Consider the following 13,348-nt stretch of genomic DNA (forward strand, 5'->3'; position numbering starts at 1 on the left):
TGTGGAGTCATGATAGTGATCGTTGCGGCTCAGAGGAGTCATGATAGTGATTTGTGCGGCGGCTCAGAGGAGTCATGATAGTAATTTGTGCGGCGGCTCAGAGGAGTCATGATAGTGATTTGTGCGCCTCAGAGGAGTCATGATAGTAATTTGTGCGGCTCTACGGAGTCATGATGTTGATTTGTGAGGCTCAGAGTAGTTTTTATGGTATGTGGTGAGGCTCAGAGAAGTTTTTATGGTGTGTTATGATTATTACAGCTTATTTACTTGAAATGTACTTTCTGAGGTCGTCCTAGATTAGGTTCTTGGATGGTCTTTGGAGCATGCCAACAGAACATCTCAGTGGTAGGGTTACCTGGTTGTTTATTTTAGAAGCTATGAGGGCTCAGGTGTCTGGCCAACACCTTGAGGTAGTCTAGTGATATGGTTGACTGGTGCCCCACTGGTTGCCTTTGTTGTGAGTGTTGCAATGAATGTTGAGTGGTTGAGGATGAGTCAGGTGAGTGTGTTTTGGTTGATTGTAGGCACCTGTCTCTTTAGTTGCCACGATATTATGGTCTGGAGTAGTATGTTAGAGATGTTTCTTGTAGGTGTGTAGCAGACTTTGTGCCAGCCCATACAGGTGGCCGTTTTGTGCTCAGGTGTGGCAGCCCTGAGGTCTGTGAGTGGCAGTGGTGGACAGGAGGTGTCCTGTTTCCCCCAGGTTGTTATGGTTTGTTGGTTAGTAGCCCAGAGGGGCAGGTTTGTGCTTCAGCGTGGCAGGCTGGTTAACCGTTGGTGGTGGTGGCGGCGGGTGGAAGGTGATGTGTGATTTCTTTGGAGGATAGAAGTTTTGTTGTTTTGTTGGTGGAGTGCCGCTACAGGATTGTTAGTTACGCCGGTTTGTCCAGCTGTTTACCTTCTTGGCTATTTAGAGTGACTTGGCAGAGGAGTTGTGTTAGGTCTGTTGGATGTCCTGTTTATATGTGAAGTGTGTACGTCCTCGGGTGAGTTTGTGACAGTAGGGAAGGAGGTGTCGAGGTGCTTGAGGTTCTTGTGATGGTGAGGTGTGATGCTGGTTGTAGGTCATGGTGTGCTTATGATTGTAAGGGAAGGAGGTGTTGTAATTAGCCTTCATTCTTCTGGTTTCACCCTCTGAACGCTGTATGTATGTGGTGATGTCATTTGTGGAATGTATGAGGTAAGCTTGGAGTGTTTGTATATGATTGAGTTCTATTCCAGACACTTGAGCAATGATAGCCTGGGTGGTGGGAACCAGTGGGTTTCCCTTATGATTTCCTCCTATATCCTTATGAACTTGGTGAGACCTGATTTGTACCTGTAACTGAAGAACTGAATAAAGCATCTATGAAGTGTACCTGCCACAGTATCCTTTTTATATCGCTATGACCCAGACTGGGTCATAACACAGACCCTTTACATTCAGCGTGGCTATCCTCACCTCAGCCATAACCTTGTCTCAACGTTCACCCATTACCCTTCACCTGTGCCGCCAGGTACCTTATCCTCTCCACCCATAAGACCTGCTGCATGAGATCCTCCCCCCCAAGCTCACCCTTGCCCCCTTTCCCAAGTTGAGGTGTTCAACTGTGAGTCCCAACCATGCTGGTCACACCAGTCAAACCCCAGGACTACGTCCCCTGCCTTGGACATACTATTCGTTCCCCCTCCCATCTCCCTTAGCCCCCGCTCTCCCACTGAGGAGCCCACTCCACCACCTCATCAACTTTCCAGCCCGAACAAACAACCCCTGCATCCCACCCTGCACCTCTGCATTCCCTGTTCTCCCCCCTCTGCATCCCCCTTAAACTCAACATCAGGAAGCCAATTGCCAACAACTGAGCAAGCAAATACCACCCCTTCCCAGTCCCACCCTGCCCTCCACCTCTCTCCAACCAAACTGGGGGAGGCTCCAGGTACAGGGCCCAGGGCACGACCAAGAAAACCTAGGAGACCAAGCGAGTCCTTATGCCCCTCTTAGGTGTCATCCTTCCGTGGCAATGGGGTATTAAGCCTCTGGAACCTCCGAGCCCCTTGTGCTCTGTGCTTCCCCCACGTAGTCTCCGGGCCTTAGAGTTCACACTGGGAGTCCAGTCCTTATTCGGCACCCTCTGGGAGAGTTCTGTTGCCCTATCCCACCAGTTCCTCCATGACATGCTTGACCTCTCCCTCCACTACCAGATGGTGTCTCTCTACCCCCTCCCACTCGAAGATCTGCGTGAAGGGGTAACCCCACCTGTATCTCACCCCCTTTTCCTGGAGCCACCTGGTGAGGGGCCCACATTTCTTGTGCCTTGCGAGAATATGCGCTGACAAGTCCTGATAGCCACCCTGGAGTCGCCATACTCCACTTCCCTCATGCGTCTCGCCTTCTCGAGAATTCTCATCTTATCACTGTAGTAGTGCAACCGCGCCAGGATCGAGCAAGGTCCTCTGTTTCGTGCCCCAGTGCGGTGCACTCCGTCCTCCCTCTCCCCTTCCTTTGAGCCCAGGAAAATCCCTATTATTTCCTGTATCTTGCGTTCCAGGCCCACTGGGGTTTCTCCTTCCACCTCCTGCAGCTCGAAGAGCCGGAGGTTGTTCCTTCTCTCACGGTTTTCGATATCATCCACCTTGAGGCGCAGTTCTTCCTCCCTCCTTTCCACTTCCAGGAAGTATGCTTCCTTTTGCACCTCCAGGATTCCTGTTGAGGTCTGGTTAGCCTCCAACCCCCTCCATTCTGTATTCTAGATTGACCACCCTTGCCGAGAGGTCTGCCCCCTTCGCCCCAATATCCGTCTGCATCCCTCTTGATCTCCTCCAGGCTGACCTGAAAGTCACTTTCAATTGTGACAGTCTCTGCCAATTAAGGGTGGGACCCCCTTCTCCGTTGGCCTTTGCCATCTCCTCACCATCCTGGTAACGATACTGCGCAAGGGCACCTCCCCAGCTCATCCACCTATGCCCTCCCTTGTCCACTGCAGGTGTTAAGGTGTTGGAACCCACTCAGGCCAACGCACCTCTGTCATTGTCCTCTCTCATCCTCAATATCCCCGCACACCCAAACGGGGGTCGCCAGCCCAGAATGGTCTCTCACCCCCGCCTTCCTTTGCTGAGCAACCCTCTCAAAGGGGCTCTCGAAGCCTGTCCTTCTCCTTGGACTTCCTCCCCAGTCCGGTCCACTCCACTGGATTTTCTTGGTTGTGGTTCTGAAAAAAACACAAGAGAACTCCAAGCAAAGGAGAGGGTGACAGGGATTGGGGAAGAGACAGTGTTTTCAACACTCCTATACAGTGCACGCTCCAAAGGGGCAGTGACTGGGCCATCCCAACTGCTTCATTCCACATCTGGGGTACGACCGGCTCTGGTACACCCTGGTAAACCACCTATCCCAGTTCAGGAAGTGTCCCTTTTGCCCCATGACAGCTTCATTACCCTGATCCTCTCCCACATATCCACCCTTTCTTCAAAGCCGCCTCCTTTTTCTGCCAGTTATCTTTCTTTTCCCAGATGATTTTTCAGACCTTCTCCCTTCTGTGACTTCTCTGTCAAAGGCTTACCTGGGGAGGTCGATATGGGGTTCTATGTTATCTTGTCGAATATTAAAGGCTGCACACAAAAAAGGCTGTTTATTTGGCCGGTTTGGTGCAGCCTTTAATATTCCTTAAATATCTATTTTTCCCACCCCCCAACTTCCCTCACTTTTGAAATCATGGGGTTTCACCCCGAACCTCCAATTAATCCTGCACCCTCCCCCATCTCCATCCCTATGTTACCCCTGCACATATAAATGTACCCAAACCCACACACAAGTGTACACACACCTTCCCCATTCCCCTCACCACACTAACATACACAAAGACACATAAAGATTCACACACTTACCTCAGAACCTACATTTCCGTCTTCCTCTGCTCATCTCGGTCGTGCCTGTCAGCCCCTGCGTGCACTTGTGTGTGCCAGGACAGTGACAGTTAGATTTAGAAAGACCACTCTGCGGTCACGGAACGGGCTTTCTAAATCAGTCTTTTTAATTTTTTCGTCTAAAATAAAAAACACATTTTCAGACCTGATATGGAGGTCTTGTGGGGCAATGGTAGTAGATATGTCCCATGGCCCCACAGCCATACCACCTGATCATTTGGTTTACCCAAGGGGAAATGGCTAGTGTTTTTTTACAACTTTGCACTTTGGGGCATTGATACTCCATCCATTACCTAAACTAAGAAACCTGCTCCCGAACACCAGATCCTCAGGGCGATTCAGGTTTAACTGAACGTTTGTGCCCCAGATTGTGCCAACCACCTGGACAGGGACCCTGGATGTGCTGTAAAACATCCAGTACTGGAGGATGCTATAAATGGTCATGTTGTTCTTTGCCTTGGAACCGGGTGATAATATCCTTTCTGCTCTCATGGCATTACTGGTGTTGCCCAAGTATAAAAAGGCCCAGACAACCTTCCCCAGAACCTGAACTGCCACCATGATGGTTTCTTCAGGCAGGTTACCCTGGGCATAGCTATGGCGATGGTGAGAGCATCCTTTGGAAGCATTTCTCCTTCTCCTCCCTTGTGATGCTGGTTTTACTAAGGGGTAAGATCTGGCTCATGGACACAGATTTTCAATGAGCCCCCTCACCCCACAGACTAGGCACATCATTTCCTCGACCTGACTCTTTGCAATATAGGAGGTCAAAGTGTTCTTTGTCTTCGGGCCATTGCTGTAGGACTGCAAACCCGAGTTGTGCTGTTTCCTTCGGGGACAATCCTTCCCTTTCCTCAGAGAGGCCTTCTGGCTGTAGTGAAAATGGTTTGCTCTCCACTTCTGTGTTCCCCTATTGTTGTTTCTCCCCATAGGTAATGGTACCCTCATGGTTTCAAATGGATCTTCTGACTGTGGATTCTCAACTTGTTGTGTTTCCCTGCCCATCACCCATGTTTTCATAGGGATGGCTCTTCCTGCCTTATCTCTGACTCTGTCAAGTTGCCCACCAGTCCTTCTCTAGGGTTTAGTGGTTACAACCTCAAGTCTCTCCTCTCTGCTTGATTCTTGTTTGGGCTATCTTTTTCCTAGGGAGGCATGGTTAACCGTTCTGAACCAGGCTTTAGTGATGGATCGGGTGGAATAAGGTGAGTGTGCTCCTTTTTAGGACCTCTCAGCAGTGGTAGGTCTTGCTGGAGCGGATTTTGGTATTCTGCCTCCTTCATGCCACTGCAGCATCCTGCAGTGATTACTGCTTCTTCACCTACCCCCAGCTGAATGCCCTGCACCAGGTCTTCGGTGCAGGTCTCAGGATCATCATGAGGAGGCTCCTCTTGCCGGGAAGATGTTGCATCCTCAGTTCCCTCCTGAGTAGAGAGTAGTCAGCGTGAGACAAATGGTCGACTTGATCCGGAACCATGCCACTCTACCAGCAGCTTCTTTCCTCCGCCTCCTAGGGCCTGCATTTTTCTAATGCTAGAGGCCAGTTTGTGTTTGAGATCCCTGCTGTGGCTCCTGATCCGTCAGTGGTCTCAGTACCTCGGTATTCTCTCGTATCTCCTACGAGTGTCCGCATCAGTGATCAATGACCTGTCTTGGTGTGCGAATGCAACAGTCTCCTGGCAGGGGAACCCTTCTGGCCTCCTTGGCCTCAGACCCAAGTGGTCACGGATGCATCTCTGGAGGCTTGGGGACCACTGCAAGGATTTGCTGGTGAGCGTCCTCTGGTCAGAAATGGAAGCCAAATGGCACATCAACAGGCTGGAGTTCCTAGCTATCAGGCCTACCCTAAATCCATTTGCCCCTTCTCTGCCGGGAAAACATGTACTCGTTCTGACAGGCAACAAACAAAGTGGTGTGCACTCCCGCCCCCTTTGCGTGGAGACGATGATGCTTTGGTTGCTGGAGAACCGGATTTGTCTCAGCAGTTCATCTGGCGGGCACAGAGAAAAACTTGGCGGATGCTCTGAGCAAGCAGGGCATGGTCTAGCACGAGTGGGAAGTGTGCCAGGAAGTGCAACAGAAAGTGCAGACAGTTTTGCTCGAGGAAATTCCCAGTGAACGGTGCACTTGGGGGATGCGTTTCTGGTGGATTGGAAGTTCCCTCTCCATTACACGTTCCTTCTGATTCCCATCATTCCATGGGTTCTCCGGAGGTTTCGAGGGACCATGATCTTGATCGGCCCGGACTGGGGGAGGAGAACGTGGTACTCTTGGATATATCCATCTTTCCACCTCACTAGTTGCCTCGGTGGCTGGATCTCCTAACCCATTCGGAAGGTCAGATACTCCACCGACCCCGGAATCCCTCAACCTACATGCATGGCTCTTGAGAGGATGAGGTATGATGACTGGGACCTCTCTGAAGGAGTACTTGTGGTGTTGCTGGCTGTACGCAGGTGGCCTACAATATCTTTGTACACATGCAGATGGAGATGATTTGAGGCATGATGCATCCATCTGCATCCATGATGCATTGACCCTATCTCTTGCCCCACCACTACAGTGATGGAGTTACTTCTGTCACTGGTCTCAGCAGGCGTTCAGGTCCCCACAGTCAAATGTTATTTGGCGGCCTGGTCTGTGTTTGAGATATCCCTGGATCAAGGATCTTTTTTACGATCCCGGTGATGGCACATTTCCTGAAAGGCATTGTAAATAAGTTTCCCCAACTCCCTTTGTTGTCCCGGATTGGGACCTTAATCTGGTACCAACTTTTCTGATGGCGGCTCCTTTTGAGCCTATGCATGCTTGTCCCTTAAGACTTCTCTCTTTGAAAACGGCATTTTTGGTGGCTATTACATCCCCTAGGCAGGTGAGTGAACTGCAATCCTTATGCTGTAAACCACCCTTCCTGCGTTTCTTGCAGGAGAAAGTCTCACTCAGGGTAAGGCCTGGCTTCCCCCGCCCAAGGTTGTCTCAGAATTCGACCTGTCGCAATCCATCAACCTTCCAGTCTTCTACCCTCCTCCGCACCCTTCTAAGCAGGAGGTACGGTTACATCGCCTAGATCCAAAAAGGGCATTGAATTATTATTTTGCCAGGACAGCTGCTTTCAGAAGAGCTGACCAGCTCTTTGTGGTCTTTTCCTTAGCGCGTAAGGGCCTGTCCATAACTAAGCACACTTTATCCTGCTGGACAATTTTCTGTATAGCGGAATGGTACCAGTCCGCTGGAAAGGAATTACCGGCAGGCATCAGGGCACATTCTTCAAGGGGAGTCTCAACGTCAACAGCATTACAGAGGGGAGTCCCTGTCCGGTATATTTGTCGCACTGCAAGATTGTCGCCCCTTCATACCTTTGCTAAGCACTATGGTCTGGATGTGGCTCGTACAACTGATGCACGTTTTGGCAGGGCAGTGCTGCAAAATGTCTCAGTATAACTTTTTGCCCGCCTCCTTCATCTACTGCTTTAGGAGTCTATCAGATGAGGAATCTGCGGGAGTAAGGCAATCCATTGAAGGAGAAATTACTTACTGTAATGTTCTCTGTACGGATTCTTCTGCCACAGGTTCCTCATCTCCTCTCCCATCCAGGCCTGCTCAGAAAGTCGGTGGTTGGTGCGCATCTTGTCTTTCACATTGACTTGGTGATGGTCCTCTGTGTCCATTTTCTGACTTTCCTGCCATATTATATGTAGTGTTTGTTGCAATTCTTCCTCCTTTGGATGTCTATAGTTATTTCATTTTTATGAGCTTATTAGCTTGTTTGTTCTCTCTGTTTTCCTATGCAGCGTGTGTGCTTGGGGTAAAAGGGGGGAAATTGAGGTGTGGGGCCTTGTGATGAGGTATTTATACGACGCCTGCTGTCACGTCCGGAGCCGACGACCAGATGCCAAGCAAGACGGATCAACGGTCAGCAGCTGGGTCGAGGTCCACTAACGCCCCCTGTTGAAAGTTTTCCGAAGCAGTAGAGCTAGACGGAATATCTATCAGATGAGGATTATGCAGGAGAAGAACATTACAGCAAGTCATTCTTCTTCTTGCAAAAACCCACTTGCTCTCACAGAAGCAAGTCACGTCAATCCACACTTTGAAGTGTCTTCTAGGGATGATGTCCTCCTGCATCTCCCTGATAAAACACTGTCAGCTTCGGATGAGGCCTCTTTAGGAGTTTCTGAATGCCCGTTAGAAACAGGTTTTGGGTTACTGGAATGACAATATGTCACTCACACACTTTCTACGATACCCTGCGCTTGTAGTCTGTGCCCACCAATCACTCTCAGGGAGCGTCTTTCCAGCCACCAGTCCACCAGATCACGGTCACGACCGATGCATGCTTGGAGGACTGGGGAGGCCTCACCGGCAACTACCAGGGATCGGTGGTCGTAAGATGATAAATGGTTACATTTAAATGTCCTGGAGCTGAGAGCAGTGTTCTGGGCCCTCAAGTCATTTTCTATTTAACCAAACATCTTTTTCTTTCTTTTATTATGACTGCTTGCTGCTATCATTGTATTTCCCACAGCAACATGTTGCCTTAAGGTGTAAGCTGCGCTATACAACATTTTCTAGCATAACATCTTCCGGATGTTGGGTGTTCCGCAGATAGGACGTGTTGCCACCAAGGAAAATGCAAAATGCAAAATGCAGTGCTTTTGCCAACAGGTTACCTCAAGCCAGAATCCTGGGGTCCGGCATGCTTTCAGGCAAGAGTGGTTTAAACTAATTTTGGTGGCTTGAGTCTTGCCAAGACAATTCTGGTTTCTGGAACTCCTCAGCCTCTCGTCAGCACCTCCCATCTGACTGCCTCTAGTCTTCAATCTCTCCAGAGACAAGGGAGTGGTCCTGCACCATGACCTGGCCTCTCCCAATCTGCTGGACTGGCTCCGGATTCCCTAGAATACAGTTATGTCCCCATGCCACACAATTGCAGGCATATTCTTTTTAAGCTTGTGCACCTTCTATCATCTCTTGCTATAATCACAGATGATTTGGTGTGCTACTAATAACATTGACGCCTTCAATTTCCAACCTCAGGACATTCTACCATACCTTCTGGCTTGGACCGCAATGCAGTGATCTTGCACATTCCTCTATTAAGGTCCATCTGGTGGCAGTTTCTAGATTTACTTGCTTCACTACCGCGCCTTCCTTTTAGTCCAATTAACTTATTAAGACATTTCTCAAGGGACTCTTCCATGTTTTCCTGCCATTTTGGGCACAGGCTCCTGCTTGGAAGCTGAATGTGGTTCTTTCCAAGTTAATAGGAACTTTCTTGGTCACATCACCTCTGCCAGGAGTGTAGGGAAGAGCCAACCTTTATCCTACAAGACACCCTACCTTGTGTTCACAAATCCAAAGTCCTATTACGGACAAATCCCACTTTAATGCCCAAAGTGCCTTCATCATTCCATGTTAATGAACCTTTGGTCCTACCTCTCTTCTTTGACTCTCATTCTACTGTGGCGGAATGATCGCTGCATTTCTTAGACGTCATGCAACCTTTAAAGTATTAAGTTGCCCATACCAAGCAAGTCCTCAATTGTTTGTGGCTTTTGCCCCACGGCTGTTGAGCAAGTCAGTGTTTAAGTACTCCACTTCTTGATGGCTATTGGCTTGCATCTCCTACTGTCGCTGAATCACTAACAGGACGCGTCTTGGTCGGCACACTCTATAAGAGCCGTTTATTCCACAACTGCCTTCTTCTCTGGTGTCCTGTTATTGAATATCTGCAGGGTGGCCATGTCGAGGTCTGTTCACACCTTTGCAAGATACTACTGCATCGATAGATATTCCATAGAGTGTCTTCCTTACTACATTGCCAACTGCTGCTGCAGTAAGGGGGACTACTCCTGAATACTTCTTCTCTGTGGCTTCTTTTGGTGTTGCCATTGTTACAACGGAGATTACTCCCAGGTGTTTCCTCTCTTTGACTTCTCTTAGTGTTACCACTGTGATGAGGTAGATTACTCCTGACTAGGGATATCCTTTAAGAGGTTATGAGGGAGTTCCCATAAAGCAAAGGGAGTCTTTATCCCCGAGAACGAAGCCCCTCCCTATGAGGTGCTCCCGCTTATTACCATTCTTAGGGGGAATATTGGGTAGCAGCCTCAACTCCCTAGCGTCATAAGGAAGGTCTACCCCTTGTGGAAAAGTGTCAGAATCCCATGAATCGTCACAAATGCCAGTCCATTCTATGCTTGCCAACCCTCCAACTCCATACTTTGCCTCTGCGTTAGGTATACACACCGGTAGATCGCCTATCACAGGTCGGGAAGGATCTCTGTTCCTCCCTACCCTCAGATAGGGTCATGTCCATGACAGTGTCACATCACACAAAGATTCAGTAGCAATATATCAATATTTATTTGAGAAGTCATTTTTTTATCATTGTGACATAAGTATATTTATTTGTTGTTGATTTATAAGGCACAAGCTGTAGTGACCACCACTTTGCAGAAGCATTCTAAAGCATGCATGTAATAACAATTCCGCCATCACTTTGAGGTATATATTGCCTGTAATAGTTCTTTTATATAAAACAGGTAAGATGCATATTTCTTTTAATTAGCTTTTGATATGGTTGATTCAGTGAGACAAGTATGTTATTAGACCCCTCTTTGTTTTGACAGGTATGGCAAATACCTAAATCTGCTGAAAGATAATGCAGAACATGCGCTCACTCAAGTACTGAAGCACTGCGAGACATTTCTGAAAAGGCAGCAAGCAAAAACAACATCTTCACTTCATATCCTTTTCTTTTTATCTTTTTCTATTAATACAAGAAATTAAATGTTTGTGCAATTGTACATTGTAGGTTAACCATCTGTTTGCAAGTTGAAAGTGGTGTAAACTGCTATTGTCATTTAGTTTGTCTTTATAGGATACTTGTTGTATTTTATATTTTATTAGCATTTAAAGAGAGCCTTCACCAAGGTGCTTTACATATTAACACAAAATAGTACAAGTATAGGGTCATGTGGTCAGATACATTTAGGCAGAGGAAAACATAGGTTTTGGTTGCAGTGCTGTTTCTTTGAGAATCACCCCAAAATCCATATATGAGTTGATTAAGTTGTATTTTTATTGTGAATAAGCTTAATTATGGTGCCTACCATACTGCATTAGCTAGAAAAGCATTTTCATGTGATCTTGTGAAGGGCAGTAGACCCAAAATAGCATATGACCATAAAGGATTGGCAATTGTTGTTTATACCTTTCCTTGCACTTTTTGGGTGTGGCTGTGGAGAGCTTCAACTCTGGGCTGGAGCTTTTGCAGCAGTTGCTCCATGATACAGAAAGAGTGCATCACACTGAAACCTCTATTATGGTGCAACTATTTTGTAGAAGCTAGTGATAGTGTATACGTTGATTGAGAGTTGTTGTATGCTCATGTTATGAGCCTCTTGTTTCAATACTGCTTGCTACCGTAATATTTTTTTCACTTGGGTGCATATTTTTTTGTATTGTTGTTATTTATGCTACTTGGTATATTGATGTGTTTGTTATTTTGTTATTAGAACTTGACATTTATTTATCTATTGATGCTAATATTGGTGTGGTCAATGAAAATAACAGTGAATCTCCCAATGCATAAAAAAAGTATAGAGGGCCTTTATTTAGCTCACTGCATCCAAATTAATTCTTGTATGTGACAGTGTTGAGCTGTTTCAAATTATATAAACATGGAGTAAATTAGTGCCTGCATTATGTTATTACTTTGCCAGAATTCGAGCTTACAGAGAAGTGTTTTTTCCAAATAGTGTAATTTCTTCCATGAACTTTTACAAAGCTGCCGGGAATGTGGCACTGAGTGCTACCCCTGTATCGCTTTTGGTAGAACATTTAGTAATAGTTTTTGTCAGGAAGAAAGCAGGAATGTTTAATCCAAACCACAGGTGTTCAGAAGTATGCAGGTAAAAGCAAGCCTATTTCTGGGGAATGCCTTATAGGTGTTATTATTGAAGTGGAGGCAGCCGGATGGACGAAGCAGGTCCGGGTACCGGATCTGCTGTGACCACGCCGGAGCAATTAGTATCACCCTGCAATGACACTTTTGAGTTTGTTGATCGCACATAGCAGGAGCAGGATCGGTGGGAAGGTGTACCGGGTGAGCCCGTCCCACAGGAACGAGAAGACATCCCCCATGCTCCTCGGTTGAGGAAATCTGCTGGCAAACTTCTGACACTTGGAGTTGGGCGCCGTCGCAAAGAGGTTCATCTGGGTTTGACCCCACTTTCAGAAGAGGACGGAAACTTGGCCTGATGAAGCTCCCACCCGTGGCAGGATCGCAGCTCCCTGTTGAGCGAGTCTGCAATGGTGTTCTTGACGCCTTCCAGGTCAAATGGAATGAGGAACATGTCCTGAAGAATGGCCCAGTGGCACAGGCACTGGGCTTCCAGGGAAAGAACAGGGGAGCGTGTCCCACCCTGCTTCTGAATGTAGAACATGGTGGCGGTGTTGTCGGTGAAGATCCGCACCACCCTCCCCCACAGTTAAAATTGGAATGACTTGAGTGCCCAGAAGACTAACTGGAGCTCCCGGCCATTGATGTGGATGTCTTTCTCCTCCTGGAGCCGAAGGCCTCTGGTGTGCGACTGTCTGGTGTGGGCCCCCAACCCTTTCAGGGATGCGTCTGTGGTGACCGCTGTCTGGTACAGAGGGGTTTCAAAGGGAGTTCCTTGTGTGAGATGCAGGCCCCACCATCGTAGAGCTTGCCTGAACTCCTGGTTGGGGGCAATCTTGTCTGTCCAATTGCCAGTCACCGGCAGCCACCTTGCATCTAGAAACTCGTGAAGAGGCCTCATCTGGAGCCTGCAAAAGGGAACAAGGTGGATGTAGGAGGATATCCTGCCCAACAGCGACTTGATGGAGCTCTGAAGTCAAGCGCTGCAACTTCCCCAAGATGGCCGCCATGCTCTACTCGGAGGGAGTAGCCAGGCATGTGACCATGGTGAGACGGCTGCCCATGAACAGAGCGTTCTGTGATGGTTCCACACAGAACTTTGGATAGTTAATGGAGAAACCTAGCTCCGTCAAGTACTGGCCATACGACCAGGGCCAGTTTATACTAATAAGAACTGTTTGTGACTTCTGTTGTAGATTATGGCTGAACTTTTATTAGATGGATAGTGGGACTTTTGTGTTTTAGAATAGGGTTTGCTGGCTGGCTAAGAGATTTAATACACTTACGTTGAAACTTTTTGCTGGCCATTGCTGAACTCTAGTTTTGGATTAGATTATGGCATCCCCAGAGATAGACTTGTTAATATTAGGTTTTTGCATTTGTGTAATAGCCAAGAAGATCACATCTCCAGGCTTGAGGGCACCTACCAAACCCCACATTGATGTTATCCTTGACTTTTTAAAAAAAATGTTTCCCCTGATTGTTTGCAGACACAACCCCTAGGCCTTTTAGGCATTTGTCCATCCCGAATTATTTAAT

The 13,348-nt window shown here is 47.7% G+C and overlaps 1 protein-coding gene across 3 annotated transcripts in view; it reads left to right on the plus strand.

Moving 5' to 3' along the window:
• TBC1D32 (TBC1 domain family member 32) overlaps positions 1-13,348 on the plus strand; it is a 2,506,374-nt gene that overhangs the window by 2,093,811 nt on the left and 399,215 nt on the right. For all 3 annotated transcript variants that reach the window (XM_069606604.1, XM_069606605.1, XM_069606606.1), the window contains one exon: positions 10,536-10,651. In XM_069606604.1, coding sequence (XP_069462705.1) covers positions 10,536-10,651 — 116 coding nt within the window. The remainder of the gene's footprint in view (positions 1-10,535; positions 10,652-13,348) is intronic.

This window comes from Ambystoma mexicanum, chromosome 4p, assembly GCF_040938575.1.
Source record: "Ambystoma mexicanum isolate Mex_15411 chromosome 4p, UKY_AmexF1_1, whole genome shotgun sequence".
NCBI classification, from domain to species: domain Eukaryota; kingdom Metazoa; phylum Chordata; class Amphibia; order Caudata; family Ambystomatidae; genus Ambystoma; species Ambystoma mexicanum.